The 23434-nt window shown below is 41.2% G+C and overlaps 1 protein-coding gene across 4 annotated transcripts in view; it reads left to right on the forward strand.

The window, feature by feature from the left end:
- Window positions 1-23434, forward strand: part of KAT2B (lysine acetyltransferase 2B) — a 96849-nt gene that overhangs the window by 59425 nt on the left and 13990 nt on the right. For all 4 annotated transcript variants that reach the window (XM_036996278.2, XM_036996279.2, XM_073223614.1 and 1 more), the window contains 7 exons: window positions 1256-1447; window positions 6504-6610; window positions 10411-10536; window positions 12781-12917; window positions 15232-15440; window positions 16466-16592; window positions 22570-22680. In XM_036996278.2, the coding sequence (XP_036852173.1) occupies window positions 1256-1447; window positions 6504-6610; window positions 10411-10536; window positions 12781-12917; window positions 15232-15440; window positions 16466-16592; window positions 22570-22680 (1009 nt within the window). The remainder of the gene's footprint in view (window positions 1-1255; window positions 1448-6503; window positions 6611-10410; window positions 10537-12780; window positions 12918-15231; window positions 15441-16465; window positions 16593-22569; window positions 22681-23434) is intronic.

Genomic DNA, 23434 nt, shown 5'->3' on the forward strand with positions numbered 1-23434 from the left:
CAGTCTAAATGCATGTTGTTGGGTCCTGGGAATGTGAGACCTTGCATGTCTGGGAGGCCAACAAGAAAGGGGGGCGATTGTGAATAAACTTTCACTCCCCAGCTTCTCCTGGCTCAACAAGCATTCTAAATTGCATGCCCTCTAGACCAGTGGTTACCAAAGGGGAGGGGTGGGGGAGGGCGGGTAGGGAGGGAAAAGGGGATCCAGGGGTATTATGGTTGGCACACATGGTGTGGGGAGGATCACGGGGAAGACAGTGTAGCTCAGAGAAGGCAAATAGTGACTCTGTGGCATCTTACTACACTGATGGGCAGTGACTGCAGTGGGGTATGTGGGGAACACGATAACATGGGTGAATGTAGTAACCACATTGTTTTTTCATGTGAAACCGTCATAAGAATGTATATCAATAATACCTTAATAAAAAAAAAGGTAAATAAATTGCATGCCCTCTATAACCAGCATCCCCCAGAACTGCTGTCTGTCGGATCTCCAGGAAGTCCCTGGTTTCCCCCCGCCCCTGGGCACCCTGCCAGCCCTGTGCCATGTGAAGCACATTTCTAACTTTGAGTCTGAGTCACTGAATTGTACCTAAGTGACAGATGGTGGAAGTTTATTACTTCCTGCGTTTTGACTGAGTTTTGAACAGTCTTGAAGATCTTTATCTTCCCCCCAAAGCTTTGGGGGTATGTGAGTGCTGCATAGGTATTTTAAAGAAACTTGAAATTTTACTCAGAGGACTAGATGGTAGAATTAGGATTCTTTCTACAGAGGGATATTTTTCAGCTTCCCCTTTAATTTCTCTTTATTCAGACTACAACTTATGTGCCAGAAGCTCAAATCGCGCTATGCACTTTCCATACAGTATCTCATATAGTGCTCATAACAATGCCGTGGGGTAGGTGTAATTGCTGTCCCCATTTTACAGGTAAGGAAACGGAGGCTTAAGGACTTAATTACATTTCTATAGTCAGGCAGCCAGTAAGTGGCTGATCCGGGATTTTATCCCAGTGCTGTCTGCCAGCAGGACTCAACTGCGTGATGCTGCAGAATGGACTGAGTTTCATGGAATTGGACCCAAGTGGTTGTTAAGGGTGAGCTAATCTAATTCCCAAGTGTCACTGGCTGGGAGCGATATATTGCCTGTCAGTGCAGATTTCTTCTGTGGTAATGGTATGAGGGTAGCCGTAACTGGATGTTGTAGGTGCTCTGGGGTGTAAGGGATATTGATGGTGCTTGTCTCCTCTCGTCACAGGTGGCTGTGTTACTGCAATGTGCCACAGTTCTGTGACAGTCTACCTCGGTATGAAACCGCCCAGGTGTTTGGAAGAACATTGCTTCGCTCGGTCTTCACCGTTATGAGACGACAGCTCCTGGAGCAAGCAAGACAGGAGAAAGACAAACTACCCCTTGGGAAGCGAACTCTGATTCTCACCCATTTCCCAAAGTAAGGGTGGCTCCTGCAGGCCTTTGATCCCGGGGCTTGGGATTGGTAAATACAGGCCAAAGCCTGCATCAGTGGTGAACTGAGGACTGATAGCAGAGCAGGCAGGGAGGAGCGGGAAGGGACCCTGTCCTCCTCAGCTCCCTTTATGAGTCGCCTTGGGTATTGGACCTTCCATCTGATTGTAGCCTGAATGTCTGTGACAGCAGCCATAGCTCCCTCAGCCCCACTGCACCCCCCCTCCCCCCGCCACCTGGCTCATTGTCCTGGGCATTCACAGAGGTGCTTCATTTTGGGTGTCCAGCTGCCAGGAAGCTAGAAGAAGTCAGGAACAGTGCTGTAGATGCAGTTTCCATCTACTCAGAAGTGGTGCAAGAGAACTCAAGTGGCTGGTTTTTGCATCCCAGATCCCCAACCTTTTCTAAGACTGGTGAATCCCTCTTGCCTCAGCAATGGCAGGCTGCCTCTCCTCTTCCTCTCTGTACACTAGACCCCAGCAGTGCGCCTGCACTAGAAGAGAAAGGCCACCTTCAGAATGATCTTTGTTCCTCTAGACTCAGTTTCTTGTTGACTCCACGTACTTTTAGGCACTGTGCTTAACACCTGCCAAAGCTCCCATGTATCAGTAATCACTGAAATATTTTTTAAGTGAAGGAAAGGTGACAAAAGGCGTAGGAAGTGATGCTGCATGCTGGCCGTGGAAAAGCATTTTCAGTGCTGAGAACTAGAGTTAAGTACAGAGGCTGGCTCCTGGCAGGGCCACAGAGCAGCTGATGGTTTGTCGTGGAGCAATGACAGCAAGATGCGCCTGAGACCATTCATTCTCTGGGTGTCTTTCTGCCGAGAGCAGTGCCCTATGGGGTAGAAGTTCTAATTTGTAAAGGCCTTGGAAGCCTGGTACAGCCTGCCTTCCCCACACTGTTGAGGACTGCGGATGTAGAAATAGAGGTTAAAGGGAGCAGCTATTATATTCTTTGACCAAAGACTGATGAAACCCTGTTTCAGTTGAGTGACTAGATTTTTATTATTAAGTTCTATTACTGGATTACCCAGTTTATGTCTCAGGAAACAGTTTCAATTTTTTTAAATAACTTAGGTCCAAAACCACAACGAAATTAGAAATTGACTGAAAATTCCTTTCCTAAGCCTTCAGGTAGAGGATGTCATGAATAATTCTGATGAGCTTTAGCTGAATACCCAATATTTGCATATACATCTTAGCACATCCTGATTTTTGGTATTTCCTGATTTAAGGCAACTGGCCCCTGAGACTGAGCAGGACATGACCGTGTTGGGATCCTCCAGGGAGGAGAATCCAGATGCCCATGAGCTGTGTTTTGGGTGCTATCTTTCATGGGTTATGATCTCTGGGTGTGCTCGTGTGTTTCAGGGCTGGCTGTTAGTGGTCGAGCCCCTTTCCTTGGAGAGTAAAACAGTTTTCTTACTTATTTCTCTATCACATTTGCCACTTAAGCAGTATTTTACGCTTTCAGATTAGGGTTGTCATTCTGTCTCTAAACCAAGGGACTAAGGGGATCCTCACTCCGCCCACATCTTCTGTGGTGCTTAAAGAGAAAGTTGCCTTGCATAGTAACAGGTTTTTTTTTTTTCATAGCAAATTCATTTTGCTTCTCACAGTTATTTGCTAATTACAGTGTGTTTTGTTCCTTCAGGGGTAGTTCTGGCATGCATATACTGTTGAGCTAAAAAATCAACACTGCTTTCTTTTCTTCTCAATTACTAGTGGTAGGGTAACACTACCACCCACTTGTCCCTTTAAGTCCCTTGTTATTGACTATGACAACATTTGAGGCTGTTAAGGATGCATGCCTGCAGATTTGTCCTCCACGTCACATACACCAGTGCCCAGAGGTGCTGTCTGCCTTAGGCACTGTCTCACAGTGGGCGCTGCAGCGGCTTCCTGCCCCCTGGTGAGGCCACGGTGGCTCAGGTGCCTGTCCGGGGCTTCCATTCCTACCTTCCTGCTCTGCTTTGCCAAGCGGCCCTTCTCCCACTTGCCTTTAGCTTGTGCCTCCCTGCCTGGTACACCTACTTACCAGGTGTTTTCTAAAAGGATTCATATGCATCTTTCATTCCAAAAGTGGTAAGTACACATGTTGATGAAAACTTGGGGAAGAGAACAAAGAAGCAGAAGGCCACCCAGGGCCTGCCAGTTAGTGGTCCAGTTTCTGTTTTCCTCCACATATCACATTCTTTTATTCTACATACAATTTTGAATCCTGTGTATATAAAACAAGGACTTTTTCCTTTCATTACATGAGACTTCTTTATAATAATGAAATAACTGTGTATATATATATAATACACACACAAACACACATAATTTTTTTCCTTAATTACGAATGGCCATCTCCTTTGGTGTGACTCTGCAGGACTTTGTGGAGAGTGTTGTGATCATATAATTACTGATAGAAAGGAGCTTAGAAAAGAAAAGGAAATTGCTTCTGTGATGAGGGCAATTAAGGAAGTCTTGAGGGCTGTGTAAGGTAGAGGCAGGGCCCACTTAGTAAAATGGGGCAAAGCGTCAAGCAGGTCCTCTCAGCAGGATCAAAATGGGATCTCAGCAAAGAGTTTACCTCCTATTGCTGTTAGTCTTTCTATGTTTGGTAGACACATACTAAAGCATTTTAAAACATAAGTTAATGGTCACCTGTTTTGCAAGGAGTGGCTCATGCAGTTTCTACAAACCATGAATTAAACTATTGAGTGCAGGTAGGTGTTTATGGAAATGGTACCTTGTTCTTAATTCTTCAGTGAGTAGCAAGTGAAAAGACCCCCAGGACCTTTTTCCAACTGTTTCACTTCCAAAAAACAACCTCTCCCTTCTTTGAAAGCATGTAAAATCTGTAGGCTTTGACAGATGAGGATGGTGGTACTTTTAGTAATAAGGAGAATGATGCTGACAGCACAGGCCCTGAATCAGTTATCCAAACCTAGGTAGCAGATGCGTTTCACAATTCAAAATTTTAAAACCTTTTATGAAGGTAATATAGCCCAGGTATGTAGCACAACTCTGGGGGTAGGAGCAGTTCCCCCAATCAAATCCATTTACAATGATAATGACTATAAATAATTTTGTGTATGTTCAGGTCAGATTTCATTGCCAAATGGAAAATATTTTTATAGAAAATACATTTTTAAGGGCTTTCAGCTCTCGAAATTTCAGAGACAGGGTAGCCGACTTAGGACAGCCAGACTTCATTACATCATTACAATGTAAACGTTGTGAGAGCCAGAGGGTGGTTTTGTTATCTAAGACAGTGTCTGGCACATGGTAAGCATTCAGCCAAGACTTAATGAATGGAGCACTTGGTAGGGGACAGTGCTCCATTTAAGTGTGCATGCCAGCTTATTCCTTACTGCCACCAGTGCAGGAGTCAGTGTTGATAATTCCACTTTATAAAAGAGGAGAGTTAAGAACTTGTTCTGAGGTCACAGAAGTAGTAAGTGGTGAGCTTGGCAAATGGATTGTAGAGCCCAAGCTCATAGCTGTTTTTCCAAACCCCTCCACTAGAATTAATGTGCCTTAAAAAGAGGCTAGTACAGACCCTTAGGTCTGTATTGGTATTTTAATCAGAGTTCTTTTTGTATTTTGCTGTCTGTGAGAATTGTCTCAGGTACTTAACAGAATTTGGTTGCCCAGGCCCATTCTCATGGACTGATTCAGGTGGGGCTTGGGTATCTGTAGTTCTGATAAGGTGTCCAGGTGATTTCCACTGGCCCCCAAAACAAGATACATTTGGTTTATAACATGACTAGAAGTGTAACAGTACTGAATCGCTGATTCCAGTCATGGCCTGGCAATCTACTAGTTGTGGAACTGTTACAGGTTGGGTTTGTTTTCCTTGGTTCTTGTCCAGTTGCCACAAAGAATTGAAAGGCAGAGGCACAGTAGCAAAGCAGAGGGAAAGTGTTATTTGAGATCACTCCAAGGGAGGAGCGGGCCAGAGTCAAGGTAGACAGAGGCCCTGAACTTTTAGAGGAGGGTTTATGTATCAGGACCTAGCGAAGGGGCGCTTCTGTGATTGACAGGGTGAGGTCATTTGATTGACAGCTCTAGTTGCACACCCATTCCTTTTGGTGCCCATGTCTTTTCTCAAAATGCGCACGGAAAAGCCCATGCGGGTGGGGTGGGGTGGGGCAAGCAAAACCACGGTTTTATTTTTAATGAGATTAAGACAACATGTGGTTTGGGCAGTTGTTAGTTTTGTTCAATTATGTCCACTTTGCGATCGGGTTGGGACCAGTTTAGCCTGGTCTCAATAGGCAAAGAAGTTAAACCCCTGCAAAGCCTTTGTTGTCTAAAGTGGGGCCTCCTACCTGGGCATGGTTTGGACGGTTTTTTTTCTTGAACCTTATCTTCCCCTTCCCCGACTGCTCGTGGCTATCTTTCTAACAGAACTTTGTATCATTTATTTAACTCTGTGCCTTAAGTTTTTTAATTTCAATGTTAAATGAACCTAATACTAGGTCCTATCTCATAGGCTTGTTACAAAGATCAGGTGAGATAATATGCATCAACCACTCAGAACAATGCCGGTCATATAGTAAGAGCTATATATGTGTGTGATAAATAAAAATACTGTACGTAACTCACTGGGTTGCTGTGCGGAAACGAGAAGTTCTTAGAACAGGGCAGGCACATAGCAAGCATTCCATAGCTATTAGTGACTTTTGTGATGACAATAGCAGTGCTAATGACAGCTGCGTGGAGTTCTGAAATTTTGCTGAGACTCCCAGAGGCGGCCTCAGTAGAATGCATATTCGCTGATGGTAGGCTCTGTGTCATTTCTGTTGTGTCAGTCTATGCAGAGTCAGTGGAAAGAGGATAAGTTCCTAGAAACGCATTTGTGTATTTGAATATATGAAATATAGTAGGGCTGCCCAACTAAATCATCAGTTGATTCACAATTCACTAGCATGGTCCAGAGTCACAGGTGGGTTGCTGTTCAGGTGATTGCCATAGATGGGTAGGGCTTTTGTCCCTTTAGTAATACGTCAGTTTCATTCTTATTTCTACTGTTACTCTTGTGTCTAGGTTTCTGTCCATGTTAGAAGAAGAAGTTTATAGTCAAAATTCTCCCATCTGGGATCAGGATTTTCTCTCGACCTCTTCCAGGACCAGCCAGCTAGGTATCCAAACAGGTAAATGTCTTGCGTTAATCAGACAACAACCAGAAGTGTTCGTTGCAGCTCACTCTGCATTTATTTGTGTTTCTTTTCAAGAAAATGAAGACTAGAGCCAGGAAAAAAGTAACCGCTTGGGCAAATTTTGCATCTGCATCTCCATTACTGAGGAGAGCAGGTGCAAACCAGTTAAAACAACAGCGACAGCTCCCACTATTGGGTTTGCTTAGCTTGTACATTGCAGTTTTATGGGAGGTATAAAATAGCAGACAGCTCAGCACTGTAGTTAAATGCTGGCTCTTTTTAAAGACACTTAGAGTCTTGGTCAATGGCCAGATAAGCCCAAGAAGCAAGTCCCAGTCTAGTTTCTAAATCTGTGATGTCTGTTTTGTGCATCAAGTTACAATCGTGGACAGTGGTAGAAAGGTGGGCGGGAGAGAGCAACCTTGTGTCTGGGGACATGAAGTACTTCCGGTGGGGCCAGGGCACCAGCAAGCATGCTGTGAGGAGGGAAGACACAGCACTTCTGGAGGCACATGGATCTGACGGAGGGGATCGCAGTTCCTGCCTTGGGCACTCGGAAGGCTCAAAGAAGTTTGGCAAGATATGCCAAAGCAGGAGTTTTTATGTGGCCAACGGGAAAGATGGAGTGCAGAATTTCTATGTCAGAGTTTTTAGTAGAGCTCTAGCTCAGTGTGTAGTATGGGGGCTTCGGAGTTGTGCCTCCAGCAAAGGTAGTTTTATTCTTGCTACTTTTCCAAAAAAATTGTTTTACTATGGTGAAAGTCACCTTTCTTAGTGTGTGGTTCTGCGAATTTCGGCAAAGGCATGGAGGTGTGTAACCACCACTACCATCAAAATACAACAGTCCCATCACCCCAAACCGCCCTGCAACCACTGATTGTTTTTTTTCCAATATTTTGGCTTTGCTATGTGCCAGGTGAATGCAATCATATAATCACAGCTTTTTGAGTCTGGCTTCTTTCACTGAGCATAATACATTTGAGAAGGTAACTAAAAAAAATTTTTTTTTTCATTTAGAGCCCAACTTTGGATATAAATATATTTAAATACTTACAAAACAGAGTATATAGAGAATCAGGTATTTCGGTTTGGATCAAACCATTTGATCATGGCCCAAAAACATGTCAAAGACATCTTTGTGTGTTTTTTTTACCTAAGAAATATAAGTTCATGTTTCTCTGGTCTCAAGTGTGTTGTGCTTTGGGGCCTTTGCATGCATATTACACCCTCTCTCCTACCCTAGTTGTCAGTGGTAACTGGACATGGGCTGTGTGTTCACTTTGTCTCACCTCGCTTTCAAATGGCATCTCTTCACAAACTATTTCCTAGTCCATCCCATGCCTTTTAGCAAGGACTGGGTCTCCTTTCTTCCAAACTTGCACAGAATCTTGAATATATCCTATCCTTTATTCTCAAACTTGGCTGTACAATGCCATTACCCACACTGATCAAAATAATACTGATTTCTGAGTCCCTTCCCAAGAGACTGTAATGTAATTGGTCTCATATGTGGCCTGGGCACCGAGACTTTGAAAACTCCCCAGGTGATTCTGATGTGCAGCAGTATTTGAGAGCTGCTGTGTCAGACAGCACCTGCCTCCTGCTATTCTAGCCCCATTTCTTCTGCATGTCTTCTCTCCTGTGAGTGTGACACCTGGATGGCCAGAGACCCAGTTTTGCAACAGTAACAACTAATATTTCCATGAAGTGCTTGCATGTGAACTTTGCATCTATCTTTAAGCCTTAGCACAAACCCTGAGAAGTTGGCATTATTTTCCCTTCATACAGATGAGAAATGGAAACTCAAAGAGCAATGCGTTACCCAAGGTCAGAGCACAAAGATGATGGAACTGGGTTTCACACCCACCTGGGCCTGTGGAATTCCTGACTACCCTCTACCCTCTACACTAGCAGCCAGAGCTCTGACCACTGCATGGCTCTGCTTCAGGGTGCGTTACAGGCAAATACTTGTGGCAGGAATAAGTGAAGAACTGCTTCCTCCTTCAGGCGAGGGACACCAAAGCCATTCAGCAGGATCAGTTTTGTTCTTTTCTGGAGGGTCTTCCAGAAAGGATTTCTCTCTGAAAACTCCCCTGGACCTTTGCCCACTCAGTATGCCTCCTGATCTGTTCAATTTTTGGCACATCATCTGCCTTAGCACAGGCTGGAGAAGGCAGAGGTAGTCTGACCCTCTGGGAATTTCAAGTTGGTTTTCATGGCTAAGGTTGTAAGCCGGGGAAGCTGGATGGTACTCTTCGATTCTACCATCAGAAGCCGTGAGAAGCAGGCTGTCATCTCCTGTTCTACTGTAATTGCAGCATGTTCTCAAGGGGAAAGAAGAGTGTAATCATCTACTTAATTGGCATGTCTGCACATCTATGCAGCTGTGATGAATGACGTTCATAATGATGGCTTTGAAGTTTTGCAAGATACTCAAATGTGTTGGAAATCACTAGAGCTGCTGCTTGGTGTAAATCACCACCATGCACTTTGAAATTTGGAAAGCCTGTTTGATCATAGAGCATGAGATTTCTGCATATTCCAAATCTTTATATATCATTTGCCACTCAGTTAGGAGTGCTATGGATTGGTGTCTTTGTTGCCCCGTTTGCTTATTCCACACTTTGGTGGCTGCTGGGAATGTCCTCTGGGCTGAACCATGGCTGCATTGAAACTTAGATGAACGTCCATTCTGGGCATCTGGCTGCGCTGCCCTACCACGTCCTCTGTGTGACCTGTGTCACTGAGGATATCTATAGCCCTCATCAGCTGCAAATCAGCAATAGCTTATTTCCTAACAATAGCTTTTAAAAAAAATAAAACAAAATGTTTTTGTTTGGAAATACTCTCAACTTACAGGAAAGTCATACAAGAATAGGACAAAGAAATCCTGTGTACTACATAGCCTTTCCCAAGTGCATCACTTGTTAACCATTTTGCCACACTTGCTTTATCATCCCTTCTCTCTCCCTCTCTGTCTCTCTCCATGGGTGTATGTGTATATATATATATTTATATTTTTCCTCCTAAACTACTTGAAAGTTGCCCCTTTAAACAACATCTTGCCCCTTCAGTGGCTTCAGAGGGTATCTCCCAGGAACAAGGACATCCTCTTTCTTAACAACAGTACAGTTATAAAGGAAGGAGTTTTAACCTTGATACAATATCATTATCCAATCCACAGGCTGTTTCCCACTTTGGGCGTTTACCCCAGTCATGGGGCTTAGAGCCATTTCTGCATCACGTCAGGCACGTAATGTCTCCCCCACCTCCACAGTTGCTGGTATTAAGTTCAGTCACATGGCTGTGTTTGTGGGGTTTCTCCACTGCAATGTTACCATTTTCCTGTTGTAGTAAAGTTTTGTGGGGAGTTACTTGAGACTCTCCTATCTTCATCAAGACTATGTCAGAGGTTTAGCCTGCACAGATGATTGGTCCCTGAATTTATTGTTATATGCTGGCTGCCAAAGGGTTTTTTCCTAACTTCTGTTGTTTCTTCCATTTATTTATTGGCATTCTCTTTAAGGAGGAGCTTTACCTTCTCCCCACTTATTTATTTGTTTATTCATTCATTATTTTATCAACATGGACTCAGATATGCTTAGTCTATTTGATGGGCAGTAATTAATCTATTATGTCTTTATTATCATGTTCACAGTATCTCCATGGCTTCTGTTTTAAAGATGACTGCTTTTGGGGTGGTGGGCAGGAATGGGATGGTCACGTGTATGCTTGGCTCCTTTTTGTCCAAGAAAGGAGTCATCTGATACCTTCTTTTCCTTTTCCCGGGGCAGTTATTAATCCACCTCCTGTGGCTGGGACAGTTTCATACAATTCAAATTCATCTTCCCTTGAGCAGCCGAATGGAGGGAGCCCCAGTCCTTCTGGCAAAGGCTCTTCTGGGCTGGAGGCAAACCCAGGTAAGCATTTGAGGAGGTGTGATGCCTTAGAAACCGTATTACGTGAAGAGTGCCAAAGGGAGACTTAGACCGACTACGGGCTGTGCCCCTCTAGGATTTTAATGGCTGGAAATCACTTGGAGCTGTATTGGTTAGTTATTGCTGTGTAACAAGCCAACCGAAATACAAAGTCTTAAAATGGTTACATTTTAAAAACAAGGACATCCTCTTACTAAACAACAGTACAGTTATAAAGTAAGGAGTTTTACCCTTGATGCAATATCAGTATATAATACACAAATTGTAATCATTTATTATCATAGGTCGCTCATTGTGTGCTGCCCAATGGGCAACTCATCTCAGCCAGCCTCCTTCAGGCTTGGCTGGGCTTGCCCGGGAGTCTGCCTATTGACTGGGGACTCTGTTTTAGGCTTGGCTACAAAGTGTAAGCTACAGAGTATCTCTGTTTCACATATTTTTCATCCTCCTCCTGGGACCACTGGGCTTCTTTCCTTTTCTTGAAGCATGTCCTTATGACAATGGAAGAAGCACCAGAGAGCAAGTAGAAATAGTTTCTTGAAGCCTGGGCTCAGAACTGGTACACTGAAGGATGTCTGATTCTGTCACGTAAACCAAATCACGGTCAAACCTAGAGATGAGGGGTTTAGAAATGCACTTCATTCCTTTTGTTGAAAGAACCACAGAGTCACAAGGCAGAGTGTGGATACCAGGAGGGTAAAGAATTTGGCCATTAATGTAATCTGCCACATGGGCAGAAACATCTCCTAATCCTAAGGGCATGTCATAGTTATAGAACATCTGGAAGGTTGCATGTCTGTCTACTGTTTTGACGTCAAACAAATCTTGGATACAACCCAAGTCAGACATTAAAGAAGTGGTATAAAAGGAGAGAAGAGGATTTTATATGAAGTACCAAATCTTTAGCATGGTGCCCCCCTTCTCTCTCCTGCTCCCAAGGAACACGCGGCTAAGGAACTCAAAACTCTTTGCCAGTGAGCATGGATGCAACATCAGATACTCTCTTACCATAACACTCCTAGGAATCTATCAAGTTTGGGGCATATTTGGTATAAACCTCAGCTACAAAATGAATATTTCACAGCATTGTTCTTGGGGAGTCATGGAATTTGAAGCCTTGTTGGTTAAATGACTGAAAATAACACTCACCTTCGATAACAATAGCAAATTGAGACTTGTAAAAACAGAACTCAACAAAGGCAGTTTAGTAAGAAACACATAATATTTACGGAAGTATCTTATATGAACAAGATATGTTCCATTGCTCTGATCCTTTTTAACTAAAGACAGTGAGAATGCTCTATGGAAACATGTTTAGTTGGATTTACACCTGAGGAATAAATTAGATTTGAACATCTAGAAAATTAAAAATTTTAATTGTAAGAATAAATATATGCTCTGACGAGAAGAAAGAAAAACCGAGAATAATAGTAGAAAGGACAAAAGCTCTTTTTAAGGCTAAAAAGCATTGTGAGAGGTAAAGAGGGTCATTTCACAGTGAAATCTTAAATTTACCATCAAAATAAGATAGTTGACTAGTATATTTCAAATATATATATAGACATATATGCACATAATATACATACATACATATATATTCACCTACATATATGAAAGAGAAATAACATAAATACAAGGACAAATAAATGAACCAACAGTTGAAAGCTTAAAGAAACATCTCTGAGTCATTCATGGATCAAGCAGACAAAACCAGCAGTAAGTATATAGAAGCCCTAAAAATATGATCAATAAGTTTAATGGCCACATGTAGAGATCATTACTCCTAAAAATCAGAAAATACATGTTCTTTCCAAGAGGACACTACACATTTACAAATAAGGTCTTATTTTAGGCAAAAAGCAAGTTTCAGTAATTTTGACATTTTGGTGTCAAATGGACCATGTTCTCTGATCACAAAGGGACTGAATTAAAGATTAATAATTACCTCTTGGATTTGCAAATGAAGAAACGTGTGCCTTAATAACTCACGTATCACACTTAAGAATTTTCATAGAAAATAGAAATGGATGGGTCTCTGGGTGGCAGTTACTGTAACCTTCTCCCTGCCCTTTCCCACCTTCTGCTGACCCTCTCCCTGGGCAAATGGTGAGTTCATTTCCATACCCATCAGGGTTACTAGAAAAGCTGTTGGGTTAGTTGGCATGTATTATCTGCTTTGTGTTTAAAAATCAACCACTGTTTGCCCTTTCATTTTGATCATTACAGGAGAAAAGAGGAAAATGAATGACTCTCATGTTTTGGAGGAGGCCAAGAAACCCCGAGTTATGGGGGATATTCCAATGGAATTGATCAATGAGGTCATGTCTACCATCACGGATCCTGCAGCGATGCTTGGACCAGAGGTCAGCAGGGTAAACTGGGGCAGTCACTTATAGACCCCCTTCTGCTCCTAGACCCTCCAGCTGTCAGAAACGGGGCTGGGGGATGGTATTGCTGAGAGAGTGTGCTCTGCCACCTGGTGTGCGTTTAACTTGGTGGTCAGGGTGGGGCGGGCAAGAAAAGCTAGAGGAGAGGTGTCCCCTTGATGAGTGTCACATCACAGGGAAGTGTCCTAATAATCTCACACACGAAGACATTCCTCCTCACACAGTTTCTCACAATGAAGAATTTAAACCTTCATAAATCGCTGCAAAAATTCCAGGATAACAATTTAGATTCTCTATTTAGATTAACCAGTTGTCAACTTGGCACATTCACCTTGTCTATCCTGTCAACTATTTGGAACCATTTTAGAATTAAAAAAAGATGTTGTAACCCTTCATCCCAACTATATTTGCCTGTCTCTTCTAAGACTCTAAGACTATTGTTTTCATTACCACAATGTAGTTACAATTATCAGAAAGTTTAGCAAGGTGACAATATTGTCTAATATATGGGTTGGCAAACTACAGTGTGCTTGCCAAATCTGGCCCATTGGTTGTTTTTGTAAATAAAGTTTTATTGAAGCATGTTGTCTACGTCTGCCTTACATTACAGAGCAGATTTGAAGGATTAAGACGGGATGTATGACCCACAGCCTAAAATGTTATCTAGCCCTTTATAGAAAAGTATGCTGACCCTGGACTAATATACAGCCCATTGCCAAATTCCCCTGTATATCCAGACGATAGCCTTTATAACATTGTTCCTGTTGTTGAAGGATCAGTCAGAGGTCATTCTATTGTATTTTGTTATTCTCTTTTCATCTCTTTTCTCCTATAATCTAGAACAATTCCCAGCCCTTTTTTGTCTTTTATGACAGTGCCATTGTTGAAGTGTCACTAGTCACTAGCACTGGTCCCTCGTTTTGCATAATGGGTACTTGGATATTTGTTTACTCATGTTTAGATTCAAGCAAAGCATTTTTGGTAAAAGTACTGCTGTCATCTTTTGCTTCACATCCAGGGTCATAGCAGCTTAAGACATTTCTGACAGCTTTCGAGACATGAAGAAATAGCTTGGAGATTATTTTGCAAAACATCTTTTAAATTTTTTTTAGTGTGGTTCTGCTAGATTAAAGTATCAGTGTTTAATTTGTCATGTTTCCTCAAGTATTTATGTTACATTGAGAGTAACTCAGAGAACAGGAAAGTTGTGAGAGAAAGATCTCATTACAAAATTGTCTTTCCGTTTCCTTCTAGAGATCCAGTGCTGGGGGACTTAGGACCGTAGTACCTTTTGTATACTTGTCTGTCAGGGATTTAGTTACTCTACAGATGAGTATAGCTCAGTTTTTTCAGCTGCAAAATGTGGGTGCAATCACACATTTCCAAGCTTGTTGGGTGGTTTTGAGGTGGAGTGGAGTTGGCTTGTGCTGGAGTGTGCAAGGCAGTCGTTAAATTTTCAGGCATTTTGTGAGCTGGTTGTTAAATATGTTGGTAGCTGGAGACTGGCCACAGGAGCACCTGGGCACCTGGTCAGCTGGCTGTAGGCCAATCAAATGACAAGTGTTACCCATTAGGGCTTTTCCTCTCTGCTGAGCTCTTTGTTGAACATTGACCTGCATGCCACTGGATGGATTAAGGAGAATGGGGATCAGAAAGTGCTGGCCTAAGGCGGGCTGCCAGCTACGACTGAGAGTAGCTCACTAGGCAGGTCACTGGAAAGGGAACTGTCCTCCGAAGAGCAGTGCTAACAGTGTGCATGTGACCACCACTGTGGGCCGGTGACGAGGACTTGGCAGCCATTGTCCTCAGGGTCCTGTGGAGCTCAGCCAGTTGGGTTCCTCTAAACCAGGGACTGGCAAACTATAACCCATATGCTAAATCCGGTCTGCCCTCCCACTTTTAAAATAAAGTTTTGTTGGGACCCTAGCACTCCCATTCATTTATGTTTTGTCTTGGGCTGCTTCCACTACGACAGCGTTGACTAGCTGCCACAAAGACTTTGTGATTTGCCAAATCTAAAATAGCTACTGTCTGGCCCTTAACAGAAAAGTTTGGTGACTCCTTATCTACACCAGATACCCACGAACACGTATAATTCTCTGACCTCTCAAAATGCTGCTTTACCTGCCCTTTCTCTTTTGTTTTCATAACTTGTGTGTGTTGTTTGGGACCCTGAAAATCCACAAATGTGTGTTCTATTAGAATAAAGAAGACACACATCGGTGTGTCCTGTGCCCATCGTTTTAAGGGAAGAGCTCTGTGTAATTTTTTCCTGTCTCTTGCATCCCAGACCAATTTACTGTCAGCTCATTCGGCCAGGGACGAGGCAGCAAGGCTGGAAGAGCGCAGGGGTGTGATCGAATTCCACGTGGTGGGCAATTCCCTGAACCAGAAGCCCAACAAGAAGATTCTGATGTGGCTGGTCGGTCTGCAGAACGTGTTCTCTCACCAGCTGCCCCGGATGCCGAAAGAGTACATCACGCGGCTCGTCTTTGACCCGTGAGTGGTGCTGTGTTCCTCCCTCTCCCTTATTTCCTTCTAAATAAAAGAGAAACGCCTCAGAGAGTGAGAGTTGGCCACTGTCACCCCTGAGGCCTGCTCCCCCTTGTCACACTGCGGATTCAGAGTACCTCACGGTGATGGCCATGGCTGAAAGCAGTTAGATTCACTTCTCAACAATTCATAAATGTTTTTGTTAATCATAATGAAACTTTAGATTTTAAGTTTCTGGTGACTATCCTGTGCTTCATTCATCACAGCAATGAAAGAATAGAAATGCTAAGATGTCCCATGTTTTCCAGTCAATAATACTCTTGATTTTGGTAGTGTAACTAGGTACCATTGTGCCTGGGTTTATAGCGCTGGGAGAATTATTGGGATAGCAAACAAGTTAACTTTGAAAATCCATTGCTTTTTAAAAAAATAACCCAAACTAAACGTCTCTAATTGAAAGTATTTTAACATGTACAGCCCAACAGACTTTGTGGACTGTCACGTATGCAAGAGACAATTCAGAGTGACATTTAAGACAAAAAGAAGTTCTGACATGACTCTGTAGTGCAGGTTTTGGCAAAATGTCCATGTGGATTTTGTTGTCTTTTCCATGTTTCTGTAATACTTTTGAGTGAGACTAAAGTCTTCAGAAACATACACCATGTTTGTCCATTAACTCTGTGCTCTCCCCGGAGCCCCCACCCTGGGATCCTTGGCTTTGGGGGTACCCCCTCTTCAAGGGCCACTGAGCCCCTCCACATGCACTCTATTGTAAACCACCTACCTACTCGGTGGCTGGCATTTTGTTCTGGCGAAAACTCCCATCAAGTCTTGGGCAAGCAGGCTTGCTCTAACAGTCCACAGTAAAGAACCGCCCAGTGAGGCAGCAGCTAAATAAAGGCAGTTTCCCTAGAAACTTAAGAAGCACCCCCCACCCCACCCACTTTCCTGCTTAGTTAATAAGGAGCTCCCCAAAAAGTGTATTTATAAAGCCAAATAGGTAAAACTTTGACACAATTTTATTCTTTCAGGAAACACAAAACCCTTGCTTTAATTAAAGACGGCCGTGTTATTGGTGGCATCTGTTTCCGTATGTTCCCATCCCAAGGATTCACAGAGATTGTTTTCTGTGCTGTAACCTCAAATGAACAAGTCAAGGTAAGGGTGACCCAAGGTCTAGAAGAAAAGTAGAATGTGGTGCTTCTGCCCAAAGCTTCAGAGTTTGGGATGGGCTGTCTGTGCCCTGTGCAGAGCAGGTTTGAATTGGAGTTCAGGACACTCTGAGAAGAGTCCTCTCACTGCGAGTGTATGTTGTGTGTGAGGAGAGTCAGTGGCCCCACATACAAACAGGTCAGGTTCTGCCAGGGTTTCACTGGATCTTGGAGTGCAAGGACACCATGCAGCCCCAGATGCAACTCAAGTATAGCCTAAGGCTAGTGAGCAGATGTTTGACAATGAATCTCAGTGTCCGTTGTGACTTTACACACACACACAGCTGGTGCCACTGAACACCTGAAAGGACATGGTGGGATATGGAGCAGGAAAATGATTTAGGTGACTTACTCTTAGGAAAGATGATCTTGCCCCTTGTGAAAGGGAAGTCATAAACATTTTGAATAAATTTAATGGCTCAGTTTCAGAAGTATTCATGCAGGGTTTGGAATGTGGGGTTTCTGAGGGGTATGTCCTCAGCACTGGTCCCTTCCTCCCTGTGAACTAGGCTGTTTTTTGATAATGCAGTTGGTATCGCGGTCTGACTAGAATTAGCTAGCCTCTCAGTTGGCAGAAAGACCTCTGTTTTTATTCTGCTGCTGTTAGGAGAATGAAACAAGGACATGTCCTTAAATGATTCATTTGGTATATTTGGGACCCTAAAGAATATCATGCAAAAATACAGCAAATAGTGGAAAGAGAAGTAGCTCAGGATTAGATGACTACTAAGAAAATTATTGGAAGGTCTAAGCCACATTGTCCAGTGCAATATGATGGGGTGTGAAAATGGGAGCCACATAGGTGATATTAAGTTTTCTAGTAGCTACATTAAAATAACAATAACAGCAAGTGGAAATAAGAAAAAATTAATTTTTTGAGTACATTTTATTTTTCCCAGTATATCCAAAGTATTGTTTTTGCAACAGGTACTCAATGTCACAAAGAATTATTGAGATATTTTACATGGTTTTGCAGTCGGTCTCTGAAGCCAAGTGTGTATTTTCCCCTTACAGCAAGTGTCCACTTGCACTAGTCACATTTCAGTGCCCACTGTGCATGTGTGGCCAATGGCCACTCTACTGGCCGTGCATATCTAAGGACATTGTTGGTTTCCTCAGCTACAAAGAAGCAATGACATTAAAAAAAAAACTGAAAATAAGTCACTGGAAGGAATCATTCTCTGCTTGAAGACTACAGCCAGCCCTGTGGGTCTGTTACTTTCATTAACAGCTTTACTCAAGTCACAGTGCCAGTTATAGCTGCTGTGACTTATTCTCACAAAGCACAGATGGAGCCTTTCATCTTTGACTCCTAGTAGAGTGTATCAAAGGGCAAACACAGTTCACTACATTGGCCATCATGACTGGGGATGGTGAGCGTCCAAATATTTGCTATTTGCCCAAGAATTCCAACAGGATGTCCTTAGATGGTGCTATTCTTGTCTCTTATTTTATTTATCCCTGGCAAAGTGAGAGTCTATTCCAAGTGTCCATAGTTTAGGGACTTACTTAAAAGCAAGATTTTGTTTGGCTTGTCATAGGGAGAGGAGCTGGAAAACAGGCCCTCAGTTTATAATTTCAGAAAAAGATTGCATAATTTTTGTTTTCAACGAAAGCTACACCAAGCTCTTTGTTTGGAAAGGTTGATTAAGGTTGCCTTGGACACTTTTAGGGAAACCAGAGGGAAACTAAAGGTATTTAATATGAATTGGATGCCTTGTCTTATTACTTCCCAGAAGGGCAGTTTATTTTTTTTCCAAACCATGTTATTTTCTAAAGAATTGAAGGAAGGTGGCCAAAGATTGAAAACTACTGAGGAAGAACTCAAAAAGAAGGCACTTCTTGTAAGTGACTTGAAACTATAGTTTTAAAAAATGAAGGTTAGTCTTTCAAAACGGAATAGAATGGGTGAGTCTGCTAGTGCTGGGAGTGCTTTCTGTCAAAAAACAGCAAGTTTATAAGGTTTAAAATTTTTACTTTATATATTGAAAATCTTGGCTAAATGATACTTTAACATTTGTATCCACTCATTTCAGAGAATTGAGCTCACATATAAATTCCTGTGAGTGCTTTAAATAAGATTTGTATGTGAATTTACCTTACTCAAAGCACACACAAGATAACATGTGAATTTACTAGAAGCTCCTCACTTGGTTTCAGAATATCTTGTCATTTAAGAACTATTTGGATTGGATATTGCATGCAACTTTAAGCTTACTTAGCTAAAAATTATTTACCATAGGAAATATTTAAATAAATACAGAAGTTACCAGATGGATTTGGAAAAGGATCCTTTTGGTAACAGCTAAAAATAAAGACCTACAAACAAGGGAGATAGTTCAGGGTGAAAACCTAAACATTTCATATAATAGCTTAATTTTATTAATGCCTCTTTAGCCAAGGAAATATTTAAGCTACTCCTGCCAGTCAGAGAGAAGATTCAGGTTAAAAGACACAGCCCCTACATGAAAGCATTTGGAATCTGGAAAATTTCTTCGGAGAGGTTATAAATTAGTGGCCATTGATGAAAAATATCTAATGCAGGTTTTGAGAAGCTATTTACAAAAGAACCAATGTTCTTCTTCATGAGTAAAGTCACTGGCTTGTAGGTGAAGGGGAAAAAATTTGCAGTCCTGTTAACTTCTTACAAGGTGGCATATACAACAAAAGCCTCGTTGTCTTCCTTCGACAACATCTATGTTAAAGTGAATTTCATTAGAAGCATTTCTTACCAATCCCTAGACATTATTCTTACGCACATGCGGTTCCCTCCAACAAGCCAACCGTTTTCTTCAGTGTTTTTTTCATTTTTCTCTAAAAATAATTTTAAATTACATAAGTCGTATACAGATAGATTTTTCAGATAAAGCAAAAATCCTACTTCCTCTTCCCCTGCCATTCTGCCATTGTCAGTTTGGAAAGCATCCTTCTAGGGGCTTTTCTACTGATTATATACTTAGAAATGTACTTGTGTATAAGAGGGTGACCATGTGTTTTGTTGTTTACATAAATAGAATTCATACTGTACATAATTTAAAAAAACTTCCTGTTATATCTTAAGGATCTCCCAGCTTATATGTGGTTAAATTTATATTTCAATCATTTAGAATTCAATAAAATTTAAAATTCACTTCCTCCGTCACTCAAGTACTCAATAACCACATGTAACTCATGGCAGCCTTATTGGGTAACATAGATAAAGAACATTTCCATCCTTGCCAAAGTCTCTGTTAGGGCCGACACAGACCTATTTTTTTTTTTTTTTGTTTAGCATTTTGTCCTCTAATCATTTCCTGTTGAAGACATTTATATGTATTTGAAATAGTACTCTGTCTGGATATATTTTTCTAGACACTGCAAATTAGAATTGCTGTGTCACTGAATATGGCCATTATAAATTTGAAAAATTATTTCCAGATTGCCCTTTTCAGTGGGGTTGTGACCAAGTCACATTTTTACCAGTGGCCTGGGAGAGTACCACTTCCTGTATCCTTACTGACACTGGGTACCATCAACCTTAAAGATGCTTGCATACTGTTGAATGAAATAGTGCCTCTACTGATGGAATGCTCTGACTACCACTGAGGCCAAACGCCTTTTTTATATTGGTTGCTATTATTTATTGCTTGTTCTTGTCCCTTGACAATTGTCCTTTTAGGTTATCTCATTTTTGCTATTGATCCCATAGAAGGTATTTATGTATTTTTGAAATTAAATATTTATAATACATGTTACAACAATACCCTCCCAATTTGTCTTTACTTGGATGTATGTATCTTAAATTGCTTATGATATCTTTAAGAAGCTTTAAAATTCAAAGTAGTCTACTTAATAATCAATCTTTTTTCCTTAATGCATTTGCATTTCACATTTTCTTTAAGAAGCCTTTTTGTACTCCTAGGGTATCAACCCACTTTCTTACATGTTTTTATAATACTTATGTGTAGGTTTATTTTTCCTTCCACTTAAATTTCCAATCCATCTTCTTAACCTTGTTTTCCATTTGACAAACTCTTTTGAGGCCTAACTTAAACATCTTTTCCTTCTTACATTCTTCTATCCCTTAAATATCTTACAGCCAAATTTTTCTCTGTTGTAGGTACAAATACATCACTCTGTGTCAGTGCTGCATAGTAGAAACATGTTGTGTGCCTCCAGTGCAAGTCACATCTATAATTTTTAAATCTCCATCAGATTAAAAAAATACAAAAATCTCTTATATTTTTTACATATTAAGAAAAGTTAAAGAAAGAAGAAATCTGATATTTTTTATTTAAACTAACGTGTAAAATATTGTCACTTTATTGTGTAATAAGTATAAAGTGTTATTAATGACATATTTTTTTCCTGGTGTGTATTTACACTATAGTATGTTACCATTTGGACTAGCCACATTCTAGTTGCTAAAAAGCCTCATGTGACTAGTGGCTACCGTATAGAACAGCACAACTCTGTACTGTCATCATGTGTTTATATGTTTATCTTCCCAATTTTACTATCATGAAGAGAGAGATTTCATTTTTTTTTATCCACATGTTGTTGAGACTCACAATATGTCAGTATTGTGGTATGTTTGGGGAAAGCTAAAATGTCCTTGGGCAGCATGAATGGAAGGATAATTTTCAGAAGAGGGAGCTGTTAATACTGTTTTCCTGTTTACTGGACAGATCATCCCCTGATGATTATTATGCTTGGTCCTGGGGTCCATGCTTTAGAAGGGCTTTGGTTTAAGGGGAGAGCCTTGAAAATAGTGATTTAACTGATGAGCATCATGCCCCGTGAGATGCGACTGAAGACTCTGTGGCTTAGGAGGTGGGGACGGACGTGAATGAGAGTGTAATGTTCAAGGACTTGAAGAGTTGCTAAAAGCAGGAACAAGTCTTTGTTCCCCTCTCGGAGAAGAACTAAGGCCAATAAGTAGAAAAAGCAAGGAGTCAGATCGCAGGTGAACATTAGGAAGAACTTAGCCAACCACAACAGTGCCTGCAAATGAATTGGCTAATGACCAGTGATCGCCTTACACTGGAGGTGTCCAGCAGCCCACCTTTTCAGGATAAATGGCAAGAGACTTCTAGCCTCACATGGGGTAGAGTCAGACCAAATGACTTCCAAAGAGCCTTCTGCCCTTGAGGTACAGTTCCATGAGATCATACCTGTAAGCACATTAGAGTTCTTGGGAAGGTGGGCCACCAAATGCTAAAATATTCATGTGAAGAGGTTTGTATCAGGATGCTTGGATTTACTTTCACCTCTTTTTGTAAGGGTCTAAAACAGTCACTTTAAATTTATAGATTTCCTCTAAGCTTTCTACATTGCTTTTTCATTTGTAGTGTATTCAACATTGTTCACTATTTCTCATTCAGCCGTCTTCTGGCTTGCTCAGAGATGCTGGGCTTCCAAGAACTTGCTCAGGAAGGTCTGATATGATCAAGTTGGAAATTCTACATATGTGGTGATATATTTCTTTAGAAGGATTGCTGATGTCTAATACACAGGAAACACTTGGATTAGTTAATATTCTAGTAGAGACTAGGACTTTCCATTTACATTGCTCTTTTCATATCAGGCTCATAGAAACTTTCAAAATAAGCAGAAATCATACTATTTGCTTCTCAAACTTCTTTATTAATATTCAGTGGGGAATCCTTAGGGTTGAAGTAGCAGCTTGTAACCTTGGTATGTTATTTTCAAAGAACCAGAAACTTATATTTTCACATGATGATTATATCTTGATTCAAGGATTTTGAATTATAGAATTTTGTAGCCCATTTTCAAAGTCCAGAAATGCAAGAAAGGATGTTAATATTACACTGATAAAAAATATCAAAGTGCCAATTCCTAACTTTGCCAACATGTCCCAGAGAATCTGTAGGAATGTCTTTCTTCCAGAAGCTAACGTACATCTGTATACTAACTTCACACAGGGCTATGGGACGCACCTGATGAATCATCTGAAAGAATATCACATAAAACACGACATCCTGAACTTTCTCACATACGCAGATGAATATGCAATTGGGTATTTCAAGAAACAGGTAGGTTGTTCACAGTACAACACTGTTCTGTCATTTTCTTACTATACACTCAGGTAACTTCATCCAAATAAGTACCCCCCTGCCCCACCTACCCAGAATTTTCTGCTTATAAGGAGGATGTACATTTATTTTGTAAACCTTAAGCTAGAAGTCAGCTTGAGACTAGAGTAGATATGACCAGCACAAAATAAGAACTAAATTAACACTTGTTGAATGAATGAATGAATATCATCTATAAGTGAAATATAATGTTGCATTCTGACAATTTAAAAATATGTTATCTCCAGGCTAAGGTGAAATTCCCAGTGCTGGGTGAGTAGAGTTCTCCAGGATTGAGTGAAATAGATGCAGTCCCTGGAAGGTTTCCATTTATATAACATAATACAGAGGAAATTCTGAAGCTTATGAGGGGTCCCAAAGAGTCCTGGTCTACAGCATAGACAGGTGCGAAGCATGGCTGCCACCTTGGTCCTCTCCTAGCAGTTTTAGCCCTGTGTTATTCTTTAGTTGTGTATATTTTTAATAGTCCTTTATAATTCTTAAATTTTTGTTTTCTTTTCTGCGTACAAAAGTCATGTATAGTTATTGTCAAATTTCAGAAAATGTAGTAAAGCAGAAAGAGGAGAAGAAAAATTACTTATAATTCTATCACCTGGAGAACTTTACTGTTAATGTTTGGTATATACCCTTCTAATATTTTTTTCCTTGTATTCGTGTGTGTGTGTGTGTAAATAAAAATTGGCTTATACTGCAT

This window comes from Manis javanica, chromosome 15 (assembly GCF_040802235.1).
Source record: "Manis javanica isolate MJ-LG chromosome 15, MJ_LKY, whole genome shotgun sequence".
Taxonomy (NCBI): domain Eukaryota; kingdom Metazoa; phylum Chordata; class Mammalia; order Pholidota; family Manidae; genus Manis; species Manis javanica.